Source organism: Microcebus murinus, chromosome 7 (genome assembly GCF_040939455.1).
Source record: "Microcebus murinus isolate Inina chromosome 7, M.murinus_Inina_mat1.0, whole genome shotgun sequence".
Classification (NCBI taxonomy): domain Eukaryota; kingdom Metazoa; phylum Chordata; class Mammalia; order Primates; family Cheirogaleidae; genus Microcebus; species Microcebus murinus.
Window position 1 is genome coordinate 41,951,909 of NC_134110.1, and position 26,541 is coordinate 41,978,449.

General features: G+C 45.7%; 1 protein-coding gene across 11 annotated transcripts in view; it reads left to right on the top strand.

The window, feature by feature from the left end:
• Nucleotides 1–26,541, top strand: part of MTSS1 (MTSS I-BAR domain containing 1) — a 154,891-nt gene that overhangs the window by 107,333 nt on the left and 21,017 nt on the right. For 6 of the 11 annotated variants that reach the window (XM_076005039.1, XM_076005036.1, XM_020289013.2 and 3 more), the window contains exons 4-6: nucleotides 10,804–10,888; nucleotides 12,077–12,168; nucleotides 15,859–15,933. In XM_076005039.1, the coding sequence (XP_075861154.1) occupies nucleotides 10,804–10,888; nucleotides 12,077–12,168; nucleotides 15,859–15,933 (252 nt within the window). Of the gene's footprint in view, nucleotides 1–10,803; nucleotides 10,889–12,076; nucleotides 12,169–15,858; nucleotides 15,934–20,213; nucleotides 20,226–26,541 lie in introns of all 11 variants that reach the window. The other 5 variants (XM_076005038.1, XM_076005037.1, XM_020289012.2 and 2 more) reach the window with 1 other exon arrangement.

Below are 26,541 nucleotides of genomic sequence, written 5' to 3' on the forward strand. Positions count from 1 at the left end.
GACACTTGTCCAGCGTGAGTGGTATATAGTCTCTGTGATAATGTGTCACCCCAGGAACACATTGTGTCTCCCTCTCTCCCTCCCCTCCCTAGTTAAACAAATGCAGGGCATCCAGTGATGCCACTTTCTCCCAGTTGTCCATCTCTCCACACCCTAGGATCAAAATAAAGTGTTGATGAAGCCAGAAGAAACATAGTTTGTTAGTTTGATGTTCTTAATATCCTGAGCACCGGCTTTGACCTTTAATGAAAATGACGGTCCCCCGACAGGAACCAGCTTTCTCACAAATGTGTGGCTGAAAAACAACGGTGAGTTTCCTTGAACAAGAGAAACAGCAGCAAGCGTGGAGGTCCTGAGTGCAGTGGGAACTACCTGCTAATTAAAGGCAAGAGTGGAGCCGAACGGCAAGGGGACTGCTGGTTTGTTGCTCTGTGAATTTTCGAAGGCACTTTCCAGCTCTAGGGTCACCATCAAAATCCATCATTTCCAATTTTAGGAAAAGAGATGTCCACTCTGTGAGAGCAAGGGTCTGTCTCCTCATTTCATATCACGGCAATTAGACCAAGATAGCATTTCCTAAAAATCAGCCGAGTGTGGGAATGCTGTCCTGTCCTCACTCCAGCATCTTGGCTGCCGGGAAGAGGGTTCCTCTGGTCCAACTTGCAGGTCACCTGGGGAATCTATTTTATAAAGCCTCTGGCAGGTGTACCCACCTCTCTAGCTGAGGTCTGGCTAGCCACTGGCCTGGAGCGCCCAGTTTCCTTACTGATCCATTTTTTATTGTTCTAGCTATAGTTGTCTACCTTTCAGATTTTGCCTCTTGAACTAAATCTTTGGGTAAAGCGTAGTGTTTGTTAGGTAGGACATCGTGCTTGACCTTTTCCAGGAACAAGAATTGAGCATCTTCTTTTATTATTTTAATAGAATTCAGGCTCACACTCAGATGCCATTTGGAAACACTTTTACTCTCCCTTTCAAAGACTGTGCATCATCACTTCATGTTGTAAAATAAAAGAATCTGGAATGCACCAGCTCAGTTGCAGAAGGAGGGTGCCTGGCTTCATGGTCAAGCCTGATGCTCAAGTGCACACGAGCAGAGCTGTGTCAGCCGTGGTGAGTGTTGGCCTCCCGGCATCCCCCAGGGCGGCAGATGGTCTACCCAGCCATGCCCTGCTCCGTCCAGCCAGAGCGGCAGCTGACGCATGCTGCGGCCGCTTCTGTGATGCAACGCCCGGGCAGTCCTCCAGCCCACCGTCAAGGTGAAAAGACCCCTGACATTTCAAGACTTCTGGGCTTCTGCGAGCAGAGGCTTGAGGGGAAGGAGAGAAAGACTATTTCTTCATATATTGAAACTAAAATGTTAGCCATTGCAGACATGTCCCTATGTGGCCTTGAGTGTCCCATGGCAGTCCGAAGCACTGGATTCAGTAGGAGCTTTCTTTTTCATTCTTGGCCGGAAGGCAGCTGGTGATGCAACTGTTTTGAGCTCTGCAATATAAAAATTAACAGCCAAGGGAGATCTGGGGCTAGGGACACCTTCAAAGCTATTTAGCCAAGGGCAGCTGCCTGCCTGTTTTGAAGGGGTGGCAGCAGAAGATGGATGCTCGCTGGAGTTGGTTCTCCATGAGCCTCTCGGTGTTCCAGCTTTGATTTCCATTAAATAACTACTTTGTTGGTGTAAAACTGTTAATAAGTACGAACAGAACCTTCCCAGGCAGGCCCTCTGGACCACTTGTTCCAGGCCTTTTGTCTTCTGAGATGTTTGGGAAGAAAGAACACTTCTGGCTTTCTTGGAAGCTGCCCTTAGAACTGTTAATTTGCCCTCCACGGACTGATTTGCCAGTTCCTTGGAGAAGGGTGGCACTAGATGCGGAAGGAGTGGAGGGTGATGGTCTAGCGAACAGTGCGTCAGACGCTCCAGCCTAGCCAGAATTAATTACCCTGGCCTCTGCCTTCCTGTAGGTCTTGGCTGGTTATTGCTACGTCAGAGCTGTGCTTAATTGGCTCATTGACGTAACTAGTGCTCCTTATTTTCTGTGTAATATACCAACCCCTGCCTTCAGTAAGTTCCCAGTTGGTATGTGTCTCTCTGGGATGGGCACACACTTCTTCCACCTGCATTGTGGGCTTATCCAAGAGTCCGGTGTGTGTGCATCCAAACCTGTATGTGACAGTTGTACAGACTTTTGTTAAATAATTTAATTATAAGGCACATAAATATTGGGATATGAGCGTGAAAATCAAGATGTTGATTCCACCAAATAGGTAGAATGTTTAGAAGGAAAAGATAAAAGCAAGTTGCTTTTCCAAAAAAAAATAATAATAATAATAATCACCATCAAATTAAGTATGGATGAGGCAATTGTAAACGATTGCTTCATTTTTTACCAAAAATTGTAAAAATCTAGGATACTCTGGTTGTTTCACAAGAAGCCCACACGGAAAATCATAGATGATACATTTTGGGGGTGGTTTATGCGACATAGATGGCATGAAACACTGCTTGGCCTACCTGTTTTTTTGGGAGTACAACCATCAACACTTGAGTCTAAGCAAGTCAGAGACCCTTGCGGAGGCCACACAGCCAGTGCATGGGAGAGCTGGGCTTTGAAGCCACATTGCCTGATTTCAGAATTGAGCTCTCAACCATTTGGTTCTACTGCTTATCCTCCTGCTAATTCAGGAGATGGTAAGGAGTCCGTGCCAAGACTTGGGGTTAGCCATGGTGAGAATACTGTTGCCACTGAAACTGTGTGGCTTGCAGGCTGCTTGGGGTCTGCGCGCCACCCAAGTATGTGGCAAGGAGTGGGGAGAAAGCTGGGGGTACGGCTGGTAAGGAGCCCCCAGGACTCTTGAAGGTCAAAGGGGAGGAGGGAGCCACTGACCTCAATAGGTAAGTTTTTGGTGTGGATCCGATGTGTTTTGGAAAAAGATTCTTGATACAGTATGTCACAGGGGCACCTACACTCATTATGTGGTGTGTGTGGTGGTTACGTGCCTGGGAACTATATATTTATACCTTTCTAAGATCTTTTGAACTTGTAGCCAAGTGGGTGCAATAAGCAATCCTGCCTGCGTGATGAGGCAAGCTGCATTTCCAGAGCAAGTACGCCAGCAGGGGGGAGCGAGGAGTGCTCACTGGGGTTAGGTTTGCCTGGCTCCCGTTCCGTGTGCAGTCACAGGTCTTTAGAGAGACACTTGGGGGCAAGCTGTTCGTTGCTGACTGGTGTCCAGAGAGAAGTCAGGAGCCATCGAGTGGTTGGAGGCTGCTTTCTTATTTTTTATTTTTTTATTTTATTTTATTTTTTTATTTTTTTGAGACAGAGCCTCACTTTGTTGCCCAGGTTAGAGTGAGTGCTGTGGCGTCAGCCTAGCTCACAGCAACCTCAAACTCCTGGACTCAATCCTCCTGCCTCAGCCTCCCAAGTAGCTGGGACTACAGGCATGCGCCACCATGCCCGGCCAATTTTTTCTATACATATTAGTTGGCCAATTTCTTTCTATTTATAGTAGAGACGGGGTCTCACTCTTGCTCAGGCTGGTTTCGAACTCCTGACCTCGAGCAATCCGCCCACCTCAGCCTCCCAGAGTGCTATGATTACAGGCGTGAGCCACCATGCCCAGCTGAAGGTTGCTTTCTTCTTCCACCGCGCTTTCCTCCTCCAAGGTCTTCCCAACTGGACAGATGGCGGGTCTGCTGCTGCCCGAGGTCCTGCCGGGTGTGGGCCTCTCGGGCTCCCGCTCATAGTTGTTTGGATATTTCCGACACTTCGGACTTGAACATAAGCTGCCTCTCACTGAATTAATGTGTCCCTCAGGCTGTGGGAGAGGGAGGTAGTGCCTGTTGACTTTGTGGGGAATGTCAGTTGTGTGTCTTTAAATTAATGTGTCTTTAATGGCAAGTGGAATATTTTCTTCATTATGAGAACACAAGATGTCTATTACCTCTGTGTTTATGAAGGTGGGGGTAGGCGGTGAGCTTAACAGCTTTTCATAGCATCTGCGGTGAGTGTTTGCGCGGAGGATGGTGACAGATGAGTGTGTCGACTGTGGCTTCCCCAAGCCCAGCACCAGGGTCAGCGAGGCCTGGCTTACATGGGAGAAGGACACGTGTTCCCCTTGGCAGGTGCTGCTCAACAGTGGCAAGTTTGCACCCAGGGGACGTTTGGCAATATCTGGAGACATTTCTGGTTATCAGGTTTGGGGGTATTACTGGCATCTAGTGGGTAGAGGCCAGGGCTGCTACAAAACGTCTACAATATACAGGACACACAGATGATCATTCTTGACAGCAAAGAATGATCTGGTCCAAAATGTCAACAGAGCGGAGACAGAGACCCCCTGCGCTGCTGAATCGCCCTGCCCTGGACCCCTTCCTGCAGAGGTGCCAGGAGCATTCTCCCGTCCAGCGGTTCTGTCTGACTCCAAATGAGCCTCCCAACAATATGAGCCCTCTGAGGGACAGCTGAGATGCACAGTGACTTATTGTAGCGGTGCGCTCTGTCCAAAGCAGTTCTTAAATCTCGCTTCCTCCGGCCCTTCCCCTCCACGCAGCAGAAGCCCGGCCTGACAGAAAGGCTTTTCAGTCCGAGCTCACCACCTGCCTGCTCTGCAGACCCCGACTGCCTGCCTGTTAGTCCCCCACCGCGTGGAGAGATGGAAGCTGCCTGCAAATGAGGCAGCTCGGAGGGGTGGGACAATGCCACTTGATGTACCCGCTGTCCCGCCTGTCTCTGCAAAGCCACTGTGGCAAGTGGCAGTCTGGAGGGTTTAGCCATGTCGGACTTTGCAGGGAGGAGCCTTTGCTTTCCTTATTTCCTCCCTGCCCCCCTCCCCAAAATATGCATCAAACAATTTGTATTCTGTTTGTGACTTTAATGTGTCTCTTTGTCCTCAGTTGGGAATGTCTCCAGCTTGTCTTAATGGGAAAGAGCCTTTGGTGTCTGTAAAAATAGGGTTTGGACCTTGACTCTACCACTTACCAGCTCTGTGGCTCTTTGCAAGTTAGTTAACCCTCCTGAGCTTTGTTTTGTTTTTTTTTTCATTTATAAAACAGTAATGATGGTACCTACCTCACCTGGTTTCTGTAAAGATTGTGTTCCTTGCAGGCAATTTGATTAAGTACCCTGTTTGGGACTCTCTCAAGGGCCAGGCCCTTGTCTTTGTCTTTGGAATCACTTTAGCCCTTGCTGCCTGGCAGATACTTGTTATGGGTTACGTTGTGCCCCCCGGAAAGATACATTGAATCCCTGGTACCTGTGAATGGGACTCGTTGGACATGAGGCCTTTGCCAATGTGATCAAGTTAGGATGAGGTCATTAAGGTGGGCCCTGATCCAGTATGACTGGTTGTGTTTATAAGAAGAGGGAAATTTGGACACAGAGAAGAATGCCTTCACAGGTGTCTCGTGGGGACACAGACACGCAGAGGAGGCGGGCGTGTGGCAATGGTGGCAGAAACTGGAATGACGGAGCTGCAAGCCAGGGGACGCCTGAGCCGCTGGAAGCAAAGAAGAGGCCAGGAAGGGTCCTCCCCTGTAGGTTTCAGAGGGAGAAGTGCTTAAGTCTGGATTTCACACTTTCAGCCTCCAGAACTGTGGATGTGAGCCAGCCAGTTTGGGGCGCTTTGTTATGGCAGCCCCAGGAAGCGAAAACAGTACTCATTATTTGCTTGTGGAATGTGCAGGTGTCTTTGTGGGCAAAATAGAGTTGTGGCCCAGCATTCACACTTTGACATCCAGCCCTTTTTACTTCTTGCTTTCTGCTGGCCGTCTCCCTTACAGATCATTGCATTTAGATCAGTGACTGATATTGTGCTACTTTATTATAAAGACCTTTGCTTGTTATAGGAAAAAGTTTGTACATTGCATTGAACAGAGTTAAGGTTTTTGCCATAAAGTGTTTGCGTGTTTCTAAGTAGCAACAGCAGCAGCAGCAGCAATGACTGACGGTATGTCTTTTAGCAATGGTTGGTTCCTCGTTCTAGAAGGAAGCATGAGAGGCTGTTGCTGTCTTCTCTCTTCTCCTTTCAACTGGCAAGAAAAATAACCTAATCTAAGTGGATTTAAAAATGAGGAAATGCATGCTCTTGCAGAATGGGAGTGCCAGGCCCAGAGGAAGAGCAGGCTCGTGGTGGCAGCTACAAGAGGTCACTTGGGACTCAGGCTCTTTCTGTCTTCTGTCCCCAGGACAAGCATCACTCTAAGGTGTCCCCATGCCATAAAGATGTCTGACAATAGCAGCTGGGCAGCCTGCTTCCTTGTTCATGGCCTGTGGGGGCCCTGGGTGTGTTTCTGGAAATACCAGGGGAACTTCCCCCAGAGGCCTCCCCGGCACCTTTCTCTCCATGTCTTTTCCCAACCCAGCCACTGCCAGAGGGGTTGGAGGTAGCTTCATGGGCCCAGCGTAACCATCTGAAGATGAACAGGAGCTGGAGAGTCAACCACATGCCCTTCTATACCCCCAGATTTATAGCTTACCCTTTTTTGGTGGGCAAAATAATGGCACCCAAAAGATGTCCATGTTCCTAATCCCCAGAGCCTGTGACTATTATACATGGCAAAAGGGGACTCTACAGGTGTGGTTACTTTAAGGGTCTTGACACAAGTTATCCTGGATGACCCAGGTGGGTTCTTATAAGAAGGAGGCAGGAGAGTCAGAGCCAGAGACAGATGGAAGAAAAGAAGCAGAGGCCATTGAGGAGAAAGGGTGCTTCACCTCTTGCTTTGAAGATGAAGGAAGGGGCCACAAGCCAAGGAATGCAGGTAGCTGCTAGTAGCTGGAAAGGGCAAGGAAACAGATCCTCCCCAGAGCCTCCAGAAGGAATGCAGCCCTGTCAGTACCTGATCTTAGCTTAGTGAAACTGATTTTGGACTTCTGACTTTCAGAAATTTAAGATAATAAATAATAAATTTGTGTTATTTTAAGCCACTAAGTTTGTGGTACTTCAGTACCAATAGAACACTAATACAGCATTGTTTCTCTAGGCTACCTTGACTCTATATAGACCTTTTCTAAGATTAAGCATCTTATATTTATTTTGCATCTTTTATTTGTGCACATAGAAGATGTGTTAATCCACAAGTATTTATGGATAATAGAAGACAAACCCAGTCTCTGGTAGTGCTAGGCTGGTGATTTGCTCTCAAAATGGCAAATGTTGGTTCCTTCATTCAACACTAGTGCTGGGTGCTGGAAATACAGAAGTAAGAATTTTCCTTACTCCCAAGCTGCTGAGTGTGCCTCAACCAGCCATTCGATTCCATAAATATTCTCATTGTCAAATTAGAGCTCTTCCAGATGTCGGCTCTGTCTTTGTAGCTCAAGCCAGTTTCCTCTGAAGCTTATTCAAACCTGCTGATTTTTTTTTTTTAATTCTAGCAAGGGTTAGGGAGAGCAGAAGATGTTCAAGCACTTCCACAGATAGGTCTATTTTTAGGGTGCCCCATGTTGCCGAGATCAGCAATAATTCTGGCTGAGTCCTGGGGTCCACAGAGGATGTCATCTGGCTCCTGCCCTCGTGCCAGTTGGACAGAGGCACTGCTGTTTGGAAGTTTTCTTTGTGGTTCTTTATTTCCTCTCCTCTCTACGGCTTGCTGTTCCGCAGAGGCACAGCGGTAGAGCCCTTGCATTATGTTTAGAAACTTCTTGTTATATTGTACCATAGTCCAGCCATTACCGAGAAGGCTTGGGCTTTCTTGAGGGTGATAAATGACCAGTGACAATCTATGGAAAATATCTGGGAAGGCGACAGAAATAATGGGGCAGAGAAACGGAGTTGGGGAACTGACCTTTGAGGTGATCCTTTCCAACCTCATACTTCTGTTTTGAGGAAATCTAGGCATAGGTTATCCACGAAGCGGCTCACCATCCCTGAGCTCTTTGCAGCAGCTTAACAAGGATGGGGCTCAATCCCTGGGGTACCAATTAGGCAGTGCTAGGTGCAGGAACCAAAATTTGAGAGCTGGCTATAAAGTGCTAACCCCCACAGCAGTGCGCAGACAGGCAGGTTTGGCGTAGTGTTCCTTCTAGGCCCTCATCTCTGCTGCTTGCCGTCTCCCTTTGTCTGGAATAAGCGCCATATAGCTGAGTGGATACATGCACAGACTGGAGATTTGGCTGGGTTTGAGTTCCACTTGCCGGCAGTGTAAACCTTGGACAAATTACTCGAGGCACTTCCGTCTATGCAATGGGATGATCACAGTACCAACATGCCTGGGAGTGTTGTGATGATGAAATGAGTTAATGTGTGCAGAGTGCTCATACCGGAGCCCTGCACGTCCTAAGCACTCTACAAGTCGCTTGTCGAAAGACCTGCATGACCTTAAGCATTGTTCATTGTTCTCCAACATTTTAAATGACCGCTTGCTATTCTACTGCGTGGCTGTGTTCTATGGTTGATTGAACTAGAGCCCTGTAGTGGGATTTTGTTTCCGGTTTTCCAGTGTTGCAAACAACATTGTGATGACTGCACTCATAGGTAAGGACTTGCTCTCATCTTTAATTATTTCCTCAGGTTAAATTTCTAGGATTAGAATTGCAGGGTCAAAGAGGGTGCATATTTTGAAGGCTTTTCTTGATGGCCACTGCTAAGTGCTCCTCTAGGAAAGTACTAGTTTGCACTCCTACCAGCAGTGAATAAATGTGCCAATTTCCTTGTGTGGCCAGGTTATTAACTTTTAATCAAATGAAGGCCCAGGAAAAATAGGCGATATTTCCCTAAGGATAAAGCGTTCTTCGTTCTTGCTTATAAGCAATAAAAACTCAAGAGAACTTGGAGAGAGCCCAGGCCGCGCGTGGAGTATGTGGAAACAGCACCCTCTGCTGGCTCTGCCTGGTGGAGCGGTGTGAGTTGTGCTAAATAGTGATGCTGAGATGGTCACAGTATCTGTCCCCTGACCCATGGGGTACAGGTGCCAGGAGCCAAAGGGCAACATTTTTAAAAGTCTTCTGGCCATTTAAAAAGTCAGACTCCGGTAACATTTAGTTCTTGATCAGGTTCTTTTACAGCAGTAGTTCTCAACAGGGAATGACTTTGCCTCCCGGGGAACAGTTGGTACTATCTGGAGAGGTTTTTGAATGTCACAAATCTGGGGGTGGGGAATAGGGAGCCTACTATTGAATTCCGCTGGGTGGAGGCCCAGGAAGCTGCTAAACATCCTACAATGCACAGGACATCCCAATAGCAAAGACTCCTCAGCCCAGGATGTCCATAGTGTTTAGAGAAACCCTGTTTTAGAGAAATGGAAGAATTATCCTGAGAAGATTTCTATTTTCAGACTAAAATAAAATATAGAAATATTAATGTATCTGTAATGTGCTGTGATTGTTATTTGGATGTAGGAACATATGGGTTTTGCAGAATAAAGTGGAAAACAGGTGGAAATGAAACAACAAATGTGCATTTCTACAAGAGAGGGCAGAGGAAAACACAACCCATAATAATGTCACAAGTATTACTATGAGAGCGAATTTTTTTTTTCGTTAACTTGACATGGTTAGACCTGCCACAAATTCCTGTGCCTTTCCCTTAAAGGCTTTGTCTGTTAAAAATAGTGCTTTATTTGACACTTTCCCCAATTTCACAAGCTCCAGTGTTTTCGTAACATTTATAATTGCACCTTCCAGTGTTCAGTGAGGAATTACCATCTGTGGTTACAATTTGCTCCCCCACCATGCTCCAGTAAATGCTGATTCAAGCATTGTTTCCAAAAAGGGGAAGGAAGGGAAGAAATTCAAAAATAATCTTAGAGAAGGGTGTGCCTGAAAGGAAAAGTATGATGAGAATTCCGGGAAACTCAAAACTGTGCTGTAACTTGCTTTGACATTTGCTGAGCTTAAAAGATTTCTTTCATTGGTGTTACTCAAACCTGTTTTTAAAGTCTTCTATTGGGCAGGCATGGTGGTTCATGCCTGTAATCCTAGTACTTTGGGAAGCTGAGGCAGGAGGATTGCTTGGGTCAGGAGTTCAAGATCAGCCTGAACAACATAGCAAGACCCTGTTTCTACCGGAAAAAAAAAAAAAAAAAAAAAAAAAAAGGTAGCTGGGCATGGTGTTGCATACCTGTTGTCCTAGCTACGCAGGAGGCTGAAATGGGAGGATTACTTGAGCCCAGGAGCTTGAAGTTGCAGTGAGCTCTGATCACGCCACTGCCCTCATGTCTGGGCAACAAGTGAGACGTGGTCTCCAAAAAAAAAAAAACAAAAACAAAAACAAAATGAAACATGTCTTTTATTATTTCATTTTGCTTTATTTCATTTTCCTTCATTTATTATTTCACTTTGCTATTCTCCAAATTACTTGCATTCTAGAATATGCATCTTGATATAATTAGCTAGAGTGGTCTCCTTAGCTATTCTAAATAATGCTAAGAGGATTATTTTGTCAGAGGTGGAGAAAAAAAACCCTGCAGCTTTCCCCTGCACATCAGATACTATTTTGGTCATCTTTCATAAGAAGTATTTTTCAAGCTACAGGTCATGACTAATGAGTTGTAAAGTCAATTTCTGGAAACCAGCATTCCACAACCAGCATTACAAAAAACAAAACATCAGATAGAATGGAAATACCAAAGAGTATCATATATAGTGAGAGTAACCTGAGTTTGGTGATGTACAGATATGTCGTTGTACATATACATATGTTAATGTGTGTTACACATATGTGCATGGTGAGCAGTTTTAAAAGGCAGTGGCTTAGCTTTTACAGTGTGGTGAGATCTGACTTGTTTTTAAACTTCTCTAAAGATCTCAGGGATTCCTATTTGTCCCCCATCCCTCAACTTTGCCTCTGTTGCTTTTTCAGGTGGTACCCGGGAAATCGGATCCGCTCTCACCAGGATGTGCATGCGGCATAGAAGCATAGAAGCCAAGCTGAGGCAGTTTTCGAGGTGAGGAGCACGTTTCACCCCAGTCTCCGGTGCCCTTGCTGAGTTCAGGTTAAGGAAGCAGTGATACTCGGCGTAACTCACCCTGAGAGGCACTGGCGTCCCACAGGATCCAAATCCCACGGCCTGTCTTTTTTCTGCCTCTGTTGATTCATCAGATGTATATGTGTTGGGCACCCGCTGCATCCCAGGCACTGGTCTGGGCACTGGGGGTGCAGCAGAGAAGCAGACAGCCACCTCCTTGGCCCCGTGGAGCCTACGCTCTCCTTTGGATCTTCTCTGTGCACCTGCGTGGGTCTCTCCTCACCTTCCAGCAGTGTGAGGAGCTGGTCCTCCCACTGGGGCCCCCGCCACCCCGCAGGAGCCTGTTAGAAGAGGGGCTGCAGGCTTTAGAGGGTGATGTGTGCCATGCTGCCCCGTCCCCAGGCCCTGTGTGCTTCCTCCGGACCCACTGAGAGGGCTATGGCAGCTCCTAGAACCTTCCACACTGCCAGCTTCCTGTCAGCCTGCCACCTCCCAGAATGGGGGGGATAGCAGTGGCTGGTTCCAGGATTTAGAGTCACCAATGTTCAAGTGAAAATGGACCTTCTTTCCCACGCAGATCAGCAATGCATGTATCAGTTTCACGCAGTTCCGTTTGGGAGACTGCACAAAATGAAGGGGTGAACCCTGAGATCTCTTCACTCCTCAGTGATCTAGGAGTGGGCAATGCAGCTTGAGAATTTCCCGGGTGTCTCCTTTTTGTTCTCCAGGCTGTGCACGATGAGTGCACATTTATGACTTAGAATTCTGCACGCACATCAGAGCCTTGTGAGTCTTTTTGAAAAATAGTAATGATAGGGCCCCACTTGCAAAGTCTCCATACTCCACCTGGGAAAGGCCCAGGTGTCTTTGCCTTTTGGTGGCTCCTATTGTACAGCCAGAGGCATGACCCCCATGGTTCTCCAACTTGGTTTGTTAATACAAGCACCGGAGTAGTCACACTGACAGCTTCTCAACGGTCACTGAAAAGTGTTCTGAGAACAAGGCTGCTGCAAAGCTGGCGGCTTTAGATAAGGAACATCGGCTTGTTACGCTGCCTTGTCTTGCTTCGGGTAATTGTGATTTAGGTTTGTTTTGACAACCACATGTAAAGCTCGACAACAGAATGCATCTGTTTAATTTCTCTTTTTCTTTCCCGTGTGGTAAAAGTGCTTTAATTGATTGTCTGATAAACCCACTTCAAGAACAGATGGAAGAATGGAAGAAAGTGGCCAACCAGCTGGATAAAGACCACGCAAAAGGTACAGGGGCAAGACGTCCGACGCATCGTCACACTCTGGGAAGTGCTGTGGGAAGGTGCCGGTTGCCGCGTGGCCACCTGCCGGGTTTACTGGTTCACCTGAGCAGCTGAGGGCCCACTCGGTCCCCACTGCTCCTGTAGGCACTTCCACGGCAGGATGAGGACGGCAAAGTGATGTCTTCGCAGGACTGAGTGTTGGCATGAACCGCCACTCAGCAGCTGATCGCCCAGTGCAATTGGTTGTGTTCAGCTGAATTAAAAGGGAATTGTAATGACAGGTTTAAGTGCCAAACATTCATACATAAGGCATTTCAGCATATTTTGAAAGCATATCAGCCTACCCTGGGTCTCCTGCCCAGAACTGGCTGTTCTCTTTGTGTATTGTCTTGAGTAGGTGAGACAAGTCTTTGTGAACTGGTTTAGTTAGTTGTCGGGGACCTCGATGGTTGGTATGAGAAGGAACTAGGTGTAACCTGCGCAGGAAAAAGCACTGATACTCTCAAGTGAGTGCTTTGTGTTCCCTTTACGTAGGCCAGCGAGACTGCATGGTAAGAAGTTCCCATCCCCTGTGCAGGTCATTCTGATGTTTTTTACATACTAGGTGCTGTGGGGGCTCCAGAAAGATGAGTGTAGTATCTACTAATACAGGAATAAACTAGCACTATTGCAAAGCAAAGTAACATAAAGGCTACAGTGAAGACCCAACAAGATGCTCTGGGAATGGGAACGGACCACGTGCTGTGGTTTCAGAAACAGGCCTCTTTCTGACCATGGAGATGGTTGACTCTGCCTGCTCCGGGCTATGTAATGAAAACGATTTCATGTCCCCAGCAGCCGTCAGTGGCCACTGGGGGTTGTATGTTCCTTCAAATCTCTGATCCCTCCTCTCGTGTCTGTACCTCCAGCTACTGAGTACTTACTGTGTTCCATGCCTGTGCACTCTCTTGGGCCACAAAAATAAATAAGTTGGTCTTGCTTTTTGGTGCATGTCCTTTGACATTTGTTAACCACAGTTAATAGGCTCTTGTAGTTATGTCTTTGGTGTTATTGGAAATCAGTCTTATGTAGAACTTCAGTCAACCACTTTAATAAAAGAACCAGGAATGGTGATAACTTAAGTTGAGGTTCAGAAGTAGGGGTGTAGTAGCCAAATATTTAGCAATCTTATTAAAAAGTTAATATAAAATCTTTTATTCCTCCTACCTTAACTTGAAATTAGGGAGAGAGGCAAATTCAAAGGATTGACTGCCCATCATGTATTCATCAGGTCTTGGGTTGTCTTCTCGTATGTTCACTGGATTTATCCATTTGTACTTTTCATTTGATAAAAGAAAAATAGAAACATTTGAATTTTTTTTCAGTGGGGAAAGAGTTGACAGTTTACATTTGGCCCAATTAACTTTGTTCATGTTATGTTTTTATTAAATGTCACCATTTGGTAGTGCAGCAAAGCCGATTTTATAGCAAGGACTTCAAAATTGGATGTGTAAACCTTTTTATAAGAGTGGTGCTGAGCTTGTGGGGAGAAAGCAGCAGGTCTCTCAGAGAGCCCTGCTCAATCTCTACTCATCCAATAAAACAAAGGTCCCTTGATTTTAATGGAAATTCTCCCCTCCCTCTCATCCCAAGTGCACACAGAGAAACACTTCTCGGTTTTTTCCTTAGGTCTCATAGACAGAGACTAAGACAGAGCCTATGTCTGAATTGAATTTAGACCCCCTGTCAGGCCCTGCACACCTGCTAAGTGGCCTCTCGCTGGTCAGAGGCCCAGAGGTCACGAGGGTACAGAGCATCTGGCCCCCAGCCTGTGTGACAGAGCTCATCCTTCATCTTTTTAAGTCAGCCTTAACTCCGTGAGCATGTGCCAGGTGGCAGCCACACACGACCCACCCTGCTGGAATGCAGGATGTGGAGTGAGAAAGATAGGATGCCCCAGAAGCCAAAGGTAGAGGAGCGCACGTTTGGTTGAGGAATTAGAAAACGAGGTGCTGTTTGCAGGGATCCTGATGGATGGACATGGTTTCGTCACACTGAATTTGGGGCAGTGGGAGGTGTCCTAGCCAGAGGGAGAACCATGCAGAGAGGCAGGGAAGATGGAGAGTGGCCGTAAAAGAGCAAAAAGCTGTCCTCAGTGGGCTTCTTCAGTCCATCCTGCAAACACTTTGTGTGCCAATGTGAGGGAGTCTGGGAATTGGCCATGGGAATGGTGGCCGGGATATGGCATGTGTTTTTGTGGTTTTTTTGACAGAGTCTCACTTTGTTGCCCAGGCTAGAATGAGTGCCGTGGCATCAGCCTAGCTCACAGCAACCTCAAACTCCTGGGCTCAAGCAATCCTGCTGCCTCAGCCTCCCGAGTAGCTGGGACTACAGGCATGTGCCACTATGCCCGGCTAATTTTTTACATATATATTTTTAGTTGGTCAATTAATTTATTTTTATTTATAGTAGAGACGGGGTCTCGCTCAGGCTGGTTTTGAACTCCTGACCTTGAGCAATCTGCCCGCCTCGGCCTCCGAGTGCTAGGATTACAGGTGTGAGCCACCACGCCTGGCCTGGCATGTGTTTTTAAACAGGGAAGTGACATGAACAGAGCTGTGCTTTAGGGGAAACTATTCTGGCCACGGTTTGTTTATGCCGTCCACAAACGTGTCTCTGTGCCTTACGTGCCAGGCTTTGTGCTGGACTCCGGGGACTCCCTGGTCCAGACCGACATGACCCCATCTTCATGGAGCCAGAGGTTGGGGGTGCTGGTGGCGTGGCAAGGACAGGAAACATCACGCCACGTTTCCCACGACCTGCAGTAGATGGAAGGGAGAGAAAGCATGCGGGTAGAGCTAAAGGGGAGAAACTGCAGAGAGAGGAGGGATTGGCTGAAAGGCAATTGCAAGAGCATATCAGTGAGTGCTCTGACAGGCTTAGGGCCAACGGAAGGGAAGCACCAGGGCTGGTGCAAGGTCAAGGTAAAATATACAGCAGCTGGCAATTCATTGACTGTGAGGGCAGCGAAGGAGAGAACTGTCAGAGGCAACTGTCATCGCAGGTGTCTGTGTGTGGATCCGGTGATGCCAACAACAGGAATGGGGAGGTTTGGGCGGGGGTAGGTGGGGGAGAGGGAGCGGCTGCCAGGGGACGCAGTGCTCGTGGACTGTCCCCCTTGGTGTCCACAGTGTCTGGCTGCAGGATTGATGGCGAAAGTGAGGCAGCTGGGGCTTGCCCAGTTTTTACCCCTTGTGACCCAGTTTCTCCTGCTGTGGTCTGAGACTCTCTTTTCTGAATTGTAACATCTGGCCAGCATCTTCTCCACATGGGGTTCTTTTTTGAGCAAAGTCCTATGGATTTGGGCCTTAGGGTAGTAGATAATATTGAAAATCTTTCCTGATATTTGAGCTGAGAAATCGTGGAATTTGTTTGTTTGTTTGTTTTCATTAAAATGATCCCACATCAAGTCTTTTCTCAAAGCTGATGTGAATTAATATGATAGAGAAAGACCATAGTGTGTTTTGTTGTTTTCCATGTTAATAGCCTCTTGGTTGTAGAATGTCATTGTGAGATTTTTAGCATTTCGTATTCCAGTAAACTCATTTACTGCTTGTCGCAGTTTATACTTTCTGTGATGAAGGTAATGGCTGTTTCTAAAATATTTTCTGTTGAGCAAAATGGTAAAATTATTTAATATTCTACTTTCTCTTAGAATATAAAAAAGCCCGCCAGGAGATAAAAAAGAAGTCCTCAGATACGCTGAAACTGCAGAAGAAAGCAAAAAAAGGTAACTCCTGAAATTATGCTAGTGATGTTGTTCTTAATACTTTGAGAAAAAAATGAATGTGTGCTTGATTTGTCTTTGAAGCAGAAGGTTTTGAATTTGTAGACTTCCTTATGTCTGAAGGACATGAGAACAGGTAGAAGCTGATAGAACCTATCTGAGTTAAAGTTTTCAAAGTGCAGAATATGCATTAAGTCGAAGCCCTTGCAAAGTAGAACTTGACTTGTTCCTTCCCCCACCTTTGTCTTCCAAGTTTGACAGTTTTTCCATGCCTATTGTGCTTTGTAATGAAACCTATAAATTTCTTGGATGCCTTGGGATAATGCAGAAAAGCTTTTATGCAAATGTTCTATAGTAATTATTATAGAAATTATGTTGTTTTCTCCTCCAACTTTCACAGCCTATAATCTCTGAAACCTTTTATTAAGTCTTGTGAGGATGTTAGAAATGGCTTTGGGGGGGGGGGACCGGGAGTCATTGCTATATATGGGGGGGGTTTCATGGTGTTCATGAAGGCAGAGCTCGATTATTCACTGCTAGGAAAACCAGGTTGGTGCAAGATGCCCCTCCTCCCTGTTTATCATCAGTCACAAACCAATGAACTGCCAGATCCTTGTCCCACCTTTGTTCCTCCAGAAGGGACTGGGAGTTTGAAGAGAAAAATCTAGCCACGTCCACTTTGCAAGTATTCATAACATTTCACTAATACCTAAAATGTAGGGACTTTCCCTTGAGCTGGAGGGGGTGACATTCCTTCCAGATTATTCTTGATGTTCCCAAGTGTTTTTTTTTTTTTTTTTTTCCTTTTTTCCCTGGATGTTCCTTGCCAATTTCCAAGTATTTTAATCTGCTGCATTGCAGCTGATAAAATGGGCTTTTCCTATCAGGCTGCTCTGGGGGCAGGACAGCAACCTTTTCAGATAGAGATCCCCCAAGCCAACTTTCTTCTTTCCTAAACGAGCAGTTCTCATTTGGAATTAAAAGCAAATGTGTTTGGAGAGAGACGGAATGGCGGAGAGCAGTGTGGCAGGTGGGGGGGGGGGGTGATGACAGGACAACATTTTTAAGCTTTGACATTTCTGAAAAATACCCCTCCCCCAATTCTCACAAAAACCATAAACCCATCTCAAGCTAAGTAAAGGCAGCAGAATTTTCACCTGCAATCAGATTTTCTGTCTGTGTTGTCCCCAACAGCTTCTTTTGGATGTGGTTTTTTTTTTTTTTTTTTTTTTTGTCTGGTGCTTCTCCAGTTTATATTCTATCTAACTAGGGCACCCGGGAGCTAGTGTTTGACAAGCAATAGGGTTTGTGGCCAGTAACATTTAGTGAGTCTAGAGGTTTATAAATGAAATTGCTACCATATCCCATCCAATCTGAGGCCCCACGAGGAGCAGACTGGTCGAAATTTGCTGCTAAAGTCCACCTAATTGACAATTTGGCAGCTTTGAGATAGGAGGGATTAATGGGCTTGGAGAGATGGTCCGGGGAAGATGGCTGGGCTTGGAAAAGGTTTGGGAGTTTGGTGAAAAGAATGAGGTGAGAAAAAGTAGCTGTTTTCCCTCGGCTCCCCTGGAGTTCTCTTTTCAGAGGCCTTAAGTTCTTGGCTGCAGTGACGATCCTTTTATCTAAATTCTGCACGGAGGCTGAAACAGTCCCCGTCTGTCACTCAAAGTCACTGGCGTTGTCCAATTAGTAGAATTGGGACCTCTGGGTGATTGCAGCGCAACATAAAAGGAAGCTTCTGGCAGCCAGCTCTGCCCAGCACCGGCTCAGGCTGCCGACAGGGTAACGAGCTCCCCCGTCAAGGCCGGATGGGAGGATTCGGAGCCCGCAGGGTGCTGGACTGCATCTAGCATGAAGAGACGCTTCTGGCCCTGGGACTTGGGAATAATTGGCGTTTAGTTGTGAGGTTTCTTGGGGCTCCTGGGCCTGAGGGCTGGAGCATGGAGGCTGTGATCAAGGGTTCCCCAAGCCTCTGTCTTCCCAGCCCCAGCCTCGCATTGCAGTCTCAGGCACCGTGTCCTTTCCACACGGTGTACTTATGCCTCCAGGATCAGTCAGATCAGTAGCTTGGAATGTTCTGGAGATTTTCTAGTTATTTCAACATACAACCAGAAAACAATTTTTATTTTTGTCCTTTACAAACAATTTTTTTCTAAAATATAAGTGGGTTTTGGGGGCTAGGTGCTTATATTTGTGTATTTCAGGGGTGACTGTGGCCTTCTAGAATGTGCCAGAGTCATTATTCTGATTGGACTCTCATTATAGAGCGCTCTCCTTGGAAGGCATATGGCCTGAGAATGGACAGAAACCACCACGATTTAAGGGCTGGACGAAATCTGGTTATTTGAGGCTTTCATTTGTTTGGGGTCTGGTTAGTTGAAGTTCCCCTTTCAGCTGAAGAACCTCTTGAGGCATCTGTTTCATCTCCTTCAAGTGGCAAGGTCCTGGTCTCTTGGCTTATACGAGTGTCAGTATGTTTCTTCTGAGATTTACAGCATGTATTAGGGTGGATGATGGCTTTGGATACATTTTTTCGTGTCCTGATAAAACTGAATCTGATTTACGCAGCCAGATAATCACTTCCTTTTTAATACTTTTTTAGATTATCAAGCAGCTTTCTGCCATGCCTGTTATAAAAACTGTGATCTTGATCTAAAAATTCTTCCAACTCTCATTTTCAAAATTCCAAATGCCTTTGTGCATGTGGACATGGTTTTAGCACTGTGCTTGGCGTGGGCAGGCACATACAGGGTGTGATTTTTGTGAGCAGCTCATTTACCTTACTTCTTACTCTGCACGTATCACCTTTGATCACATTCTTTATTTGATTCTTTTTTTTTTACTATAAAGAGAGGTCATTCGTAATCTAAAGGTATTTAAATATTTTCATCCACAAAACTTTGAATGGTTTGCTTCTTATTAGGTTTTATCTCAAAATCATTATAAAGCAACTTGGGATCTGCTGCAGCTATGGGTGAATGTGCCTGTTTCTCTTGAAGGCAGGCTTGTTGGATGCCTTCGAGGAGTGAACTCGAGGCAGGGAGTTGGGGGCTGGAGAGACAGTCCCCCCTCAGAGAAGTTCTGGCTAGGGCACAGGGTTAAGGGCACAGGGTCAAGGTCAAGGGGAGAGACAGAGGCAGCAGGATGCTGGGGGAATGGTGTGCAGCTGACCCAGTAGCCCCAGGCTCTGAATGGGTGTCTGACCTCATCCTGCTGCATAATGTCAGCTCATTGATGTTGGGGTCCTGGAGCTGGCCGTGTCCCAACTAGGGAAGGAAGAGAGGATCAGAAACGAGAGACATTGTACCTTATTTACCCACCTTTGCCACCTTCCTGTACGAAGTCAGCAGCCTTCTCATTTAACTTCCATATTGTTAATTAATTTAAGTGGAAAATATGGCAAAGCCTTCTGTTACTATCTGTAACTACTAAAGGTTTATCAGGGATTATTGTTTTATAATGATGGCTAGTATTTATTAGATGCTTATCATGGCCATTGTCCCACTTACTACCATTATGTCATTAAATCCTAAGACATCTTTGATTTCTTTTTTTAAGACAGCATTTCACTGTATTGCCTAGGCTGGTCTTGAGCTCCTGGGCCCAGGCAATCCTCTTGGCTTAGCCTCCTAAGTAGCTGGATTACAGGTTCATACCACTGTACCCAGCAGGGACTGAGGGTGAGAAACAGGACCTCATTATATGTTAACCATTGAGCTGACATTTAAATAGTGAATATGTCATTTTTCACTAGAGACTGCAAAACCAATGTTATAAACATCATATACAGACTCACAGAGTTCTACACGAGCATAGTATTTTCTGTTACACTGAAATTTTAGGTTTGGTAGCTTTTTTTCATTCTCACCCCATCTAAACTTCATTTCCTAGGATTTCCTAGATATTTTTCAAGTTATGATAAATTATACTTGAAAGGTTTTCTTGTTCAAGCATCTGAATGAGCTTCTTCTGGGTATAATATTCTTCATCTCTTTAAAAAAAAAAATCCTTGCTGTACTCTGTAGGGGAGGTAACTACTACCTAGAAAGATTTCTGTTTAGATGAGAAGGAACAAATGTTAGTAAGGCAGGAAAGGGGAACCTGGTGAATGTTGGTTTAATCAGCCCTAATATAAAAAATCTGGTGGTGAGCCACGGACTGTTTAACGCTGGAAGCAAAGGTAAGATGGGTGCTGCTCGAATACCGGTTTGACTTTATTATTTTCCTTTTTGTGTCAATTGTGTATCCTGCACTTTCTCACCGTGCGCCACCCCCGCCAGTGGACGCTCTCGGTAAGTCTACCATCCCGATCTCTGGTGGCTGGTCACGGTGTGGTCCTTGCTGTGGGCTTTCCGTGGTTGTCCAGACCTATGCTAGTTGCCCAAGTTTTCCTACCAGCTCAGAACTACCAATTGTGCCTACTTAATTTTCCATAATTTAAGAAAATTGTGTGTGCGTGTGTTTTAATCATTTTCTTTCTTGGATGTTTGGCCATCTAAAGTGTTAGCACGACATTCTGGGAGCCTTTGCATCATCATAATTCAATAGTAGACTCTTGGAAAAAAGAAATACAGAGTGATTTAAACCATCCTTTCTATAGGAAATACACATTTATACATACATATATGTCTGAGTGTATATGTATGTGTGTATTTATGCCACAAACAAAACGTAGAGCTACACACCTTAAAATCATTTTCAAATTGGATTTAGTTGTATTAAGCTTGCAAAAAATCATCTTTAACTTTGTTCCTCTGGACCATATAGTTCTTTTCAAAACCAATAATTCATTTTTCAAAAAAGATCAAAAGTATTTCTTATTTCAGTAGAGTTTGTGAAATGTTTCATTTCAGAGATATCAGATCTTCAAATTCAATGCTCTAAATGATTCTTCTTGATTGAATGTTGAGCCTCACTCTGTGGGTGATCATGCTACTAAAACTTCAAGTCGCTTTTGGAGTCTTGTTGCTGTCCCTCTGTCTCGGGAGGTCTGTCTGTGAGGTGTCCGTGTGGTTTATCTTGCCTGAGTGTGCCCGGGTGTTCTTAGAGCTTTCTGCTACTGAACAGCTCTAAAGAGGTTTTTGAGTTGGATTCTGTCCTCCACAACAGGCCCGATGCACCTAGGTCTCCTTTGACGGGTGGGGCTGGGATGCTCGGAGGTGGGGGAACACAGTTCTGCCTCTACTTCCCCTTGCTGTGACATTGGGCTAGTCATTCCTCAACTTTAAAAATGATGATCCTTTCCAGTTCTCAATATTGTGATTATGAAACAGCTTGAAGAGTTTCTAGTAAACCTTTGGAAGAAGGTAAGACATAGCCACTTTTTGGCTTATTGCAAAAAAATTCACATAACACAATGTATCATTTTAACCGTATTAAAGTGTACGTTTCAGTGGCTTTTAGAACATTCACAGTGTTTGCAGCCATCACCACTATTATAATTTCAGAACATTTGTGTCATCCTCAGAAGACACTTCATGCCCATTAAGCAGTCACTCGCTGTTACCCCCAACCCCCAACCCCCCAGCCCCTGACAACCACTCATCTGCTTTCTGTCTCTGGATTTACCTATTCTGGACATTTCATATAAATGGAATCATATAATACGTGGTCTTTTGAAGACACAGTCTCTTGACTTTTGAGTTTTATTGCAACCTTTACTGAGAGCCTGGCATGAGTCAGTCCGTGGAATAAATGGGGCATTTTATTTGTTTGAAATGATGGGAATTAGGTTTGCAATGAATGAAGAAACCATATAGCCTTTTGCCTTTGTGACTTCTAAAGAGTCCACTCATTTTTTTAAAAAAAATTTTCTTATAGATGTGGGGTCTCACTGTGTTGTCCAAGCTAGTCTCAAACTCCTGGCCTCAAGCAGTCCTCCTTCCTTGGCCTCCCAAGTGCTAGGATTACAGGCATGAGCCACTCCACCCATCTAGTTTCTGCTTATCTTTCAAAGAGAAATTTCAGCAGCCCCTTTTCATTTTTTCTGCTGCAGGGGCTGGTTCATAAGGCTAAGTCACAGTGAATTTGGGCATAAAGACATAAGAAAAGCTATATGGTTTGAAGCTTTCGTAATCTTTACTATATATATGTGTGTGTATATATATAGAATATATGTATATTATATGTGTATATAAAAAGAATAAAATGAAGGAGAGAAATAATTCTTTAATTATTTTTAAAAATTGTCTCATGCAATTGTGGGGGCTGGCGAGTTCAAAATTTGTAGGGCAGACTGGCAGGCCGGAGACCCAGGAAATAGCTGATGTTGCAGTCTTTAGTGTCATAATTTTTTAAAACAAGTTTTAAATCATTTTTGTACAGGTTAACTATCCCTTATCTGAAATGCTTGTGACCAGAAGTGTTTTGGATTTTAGAATATTTGCATATACATAATGAGCTATCTTGAGGATGGGATTCAAGTCTAAGCATGGAATTCATTTATGTTTCATATTTACACATAGCCTGAAGGTAATTTTATACAATATTTTTAATACTTTTGTGCATGGAACAAAAGTCGAGGCTGCATTTTGACAGCGACCCATCACATGAGGTCAGATGTGGAATTTTTCACTTGCAGTGTCATGTTGGTGCTTAGAAAGTTTCAGATCTTGGAATATGTTGCATTTCGGATTTTTGGATTAGAGATGCTCAACCTGTACTTGGAAATCTATATTTTAACAACGTCTCATGATGGTTAAAATGGTCTGGTTTAACAAGAGGGAAAAAAATATATACACATGTGGAACTGTCCTTTGGTCTGGTTAGAACTATTTACCTTAAACCCAGGTCCTTACCTAGCAATGGCTGGGGAATTCCGAAATGGAAGGAATTTGCAACTCAGAAAAAATGTGTATTGAGCCTGGGAGGGGCTAAACTGTTCCCATAAGGAACTTAGACTCTCCCAAACTAATTAGTTTAATCTGGTGTGTTCAGTGCTGTGATGAATATCAATATAAGCAAAAGGTGCAGCATTGGGGAAAAGAGGAAGCAAGCCAGCCAAGCCTGGGGGTGGGGGGGTGAGGATGGGAAGGTTGAAAAGTGGGGAGCTGGTGGAGAATGGGCAGGGGGTATTGAAGGCAGAGGGGGCAACGTGCTGAGATGTGGCTGTCACTACTTGGGAGTGCCAGAAACAATGGCGAAGGGTAGATGTCACAGACGGGTGCCCTGAGGGGCAGCCTGTGTGTGATACCCCAGGGACAGCCTTGAGGCAGGGCACTGTGTCCCACCAAAGATGTACTCTGTTCATAGAGAACCACAGTGACGCCCCACTACTCAGCCCCTGGTTTCCTGGGCAGTGCCCCCCCCCCCCCCCCCGTGCTGATCTGTCTCTAGAATGGTTCTATCACTGGGCCTCAGTTCTGATCAGCCCCCAGAGTGGACTGAACTTCTCCCTATATCATCCTTTCTTTCTTGGAAAAAGCCTGTGAAATGTTGAATCCTCTCCACGGTGAGCAGTGGTTACCAGCCATACCCAGCATAGGCGCACATCCATGCCATTGTTTCTTCTGCATTTACAAGGCCAGCAGAAACCACTTTCAGAAGGACCCTGAAAGCTGCAATCAGTGGATGTCTGCCCTGCCTCAGTGGTAAAAAATTGAGTGTGTCTTGGTTGCCTCCAACCACCAGCCCCTCTTTGATTTTTGAAAAGGGATGGTATGCGAGCCCTCATCCTCAGAGGGAAGTCAGCGGAGTGAGGAGGAAGAACCAGGAGCAGGCAGTGGGGACGGTTCCAGCCGGTTCTCCCCGAGGCTACACCTACACCCAGCACTTCAAGGCTGATGGGGAAATGCAAAACAAGGGCGCAGCCAGACTCCTTCCACCTGTGGAAGCTGGGGTGGCAGAATTTTAACTTTGAGACCTAGTGTGACCATCAGGAAGCTGTCCCTGACCTGAATCCATGAAGACCTTTGAATTTAACCCAGAAAGCTCCTGCAAAGGGATGTTGTATTTCAGATGAATGCACATAGTCCTCAGAGACTGGGGTATCCGTTAGATGTATTTCACAACTGCAGATTCTGGGTAAAAACAAGTCAAACAGATCCACCGTCGGCCCGGAGCTGTGAACTCTCTTCCTTTGCACAGCTAGTGTTTGGTAAAGCCCCACGAGACGCAGCTCATCGAGTGCCTTGCCTGTGAGTCTGTCTCAGAATGCCCCAGAGTGTCCATGTGCGGGGATGAGACCATTGTCAAGGTGCAGTACACCTGGCTTTCCTGTGGCTGCATCCAGAGACCAGGGGCGAGGCATTTACACTGATGGGCACAGCAGGAGCTGAGTGCTTCTCAGTGTTAATGTTGACTAAAATACAAAATAGCAGAGAATTAAAAGGACAGCTTGCTTGAGATATTGATTCCTTGCATCATAATGATGGTTTTCGTCTCCCTGGAGAACACTAAACACGGTACAGAGCGTGACTGAACGGCAGGGTGAGAAGCAGTGGCTGCCTATCGTGAGTTGCAACCTGTAAACCATTCACGGTTTACACAGGACTAATTGATTCACACCTGGTGCCATTCTTCCATTCATAAACATTCTCCTTGACTGCTGCAGATGAGTCTGCCAAGCCAGCAAGCCAGCCTTCTTTCATTAGTTCATTCATTCAGGACATAGGTATGAAATGCCTCCTCTGTGCTGGACTCTGCTGCTAAGGAGGTGAAAGTGGCCTCCACCCTTACCTTGTCCCCAGGGTGGCAAATGCATTTATGTTCTAACATCAATTCTGTGACCTCAGGTGACCTAAAATTCAGTTCAATTCTGACACTACATGGAATTAGCACAGACCCCACGAGGTAAGGGCTCAGTCCCACAAGACTGCCCCTACTTAGTCACCAGCCACAAGTGGGGCCTCAGGCTCCCCACTTTTCTGCTCAGCCAGCCACAAATTTGGGGTTTCCTATGACCCCTCCCCTCAAGTTCGTCAATTGACCGAAGGACTCACAGAACACAGGAAAAAGCACTTTACCCTTGGGATGGCTGGCTTAGATGAAGAATGCAGATCATAGGCTTGTTTACCACGCTAGAGGCTTGACTTTCAAGACTCTGCTGAAGCCCTTTAAAGACTTTTTGGCTTCTCGGTAATTCCACTGTGACATGTGTATTTGAATTAGACTGTGGCTGCACTGGAGACTGTGCAAGCGGCTGTGGTCCAGGTGAGAGATGATGATGGCCAGGGTTCAGGGAAGTAGCCACAGGGTGCAGAGAGAGACGGAGAGAGATGGATTCAATAGCTATTTAGGAAAGATGTAAGTAAGAGAAGGAGAAGTTGAGGTGATGGCAAGTTTCTGGATCAGGAAATCAGGTGGCGGATGGTAGAGAATTTCTGTAGCCACAAATGAAGAAGCATTTTGAATCGTGAGGATTCTCCATCTGAGACACTGCAGGCGGCGAGCCCCAGGTCAGCGTGGGATGTTTCCTGGTTGTTCTCCGTCTTTTCTTGTCCTTTGCTCTGATGAACAGCTGGTTGGCCAGGGACCAGTGAAGACACTTGGTGATGAAACGCCCACCTTTAATGAAGGAATTATGGGATCTTTTACATTTCCTGACATCAAAGAGGACCTTGAACTGAAAGCTTCTTAAAAAACCCAGCCTGTGCTGCCTACTCATCCCCTGCTAACGTGCTCAGCGTCAGAAGGACAACTTCAGAGAAGCTGCTGCGGCAGCCGATGGCGCCTGACGCTTACTGAGTGCTCAGCGCGTGCCAGGCATCGTTCCAGACGCTTCACGCGCACTCATTCATTTGCTCCCACGTGAGCCAGGTATTTACCTCTCCCAGGTAAAGGGAATCTGGCGCAAAAGTTGGTTGAAACATAACAAGAAATTGAGTTTGTTTGAAAGATTGTAAGTCTAACGGCCTTCAGTCTTATCTGATCACGTCCATCTTTCTTTTTATTTCTGGTTGTTTTCCTTTGGGGAAATCAATCAAAACCTGCAGTAGCGTATTAAGAGTAGACGATGACCTATGAACGGATCATGAGGGCAGCCTCCCTTTGGTGGGAAAAGGGAATTTGTCATTCCAAATTCTGATCTCCAGCATCACCTTACATGTCCATTTTAGTATTTCTATTCCGTATTTCAGTATTTATAGCCCACATTTCATTTGACTCTGGGATGCCATCAATCATTAGATGCACCAGTATCTTCTAGACTGCTAAAAAAGAAAAAAAAATAACTGCCCATCAAACTATATAACACACCTGATTGTAAGGCACATCGTCATTTGTGAGGTGTAAAAGAGGGGAAAAGTCGCCATCTTAAAATGACATGCTGTATTTGTGTGTGTGTGTGTCAGGGGCAGATAGAAGTCAATTCTAATAACGTCCCCATACATCAGTCTCAGAAGAAAGAAGTGGCTTTGGATGTCTAGGACTCCTGATGGCAGTCTTGGCACAGTGTGTCCTGGGTTTGTTCTTAGCACATTGGGAAGCCCCTTGCCTGAGAACAGATCCTGGCTTGGTCACTGTGTAGGGTGCAGAGTGTGTTTGAAGAGGCTGGGCTGGTACAGATAATGCTAATCACACTTGACTGGCTTTTTGATCTGCTGTTTAGCTCCTGGCGGCTTGTTCCCAGCGCTTGTGTTTGCTGTGTGCAGGAAGCATAAAGAACATGGG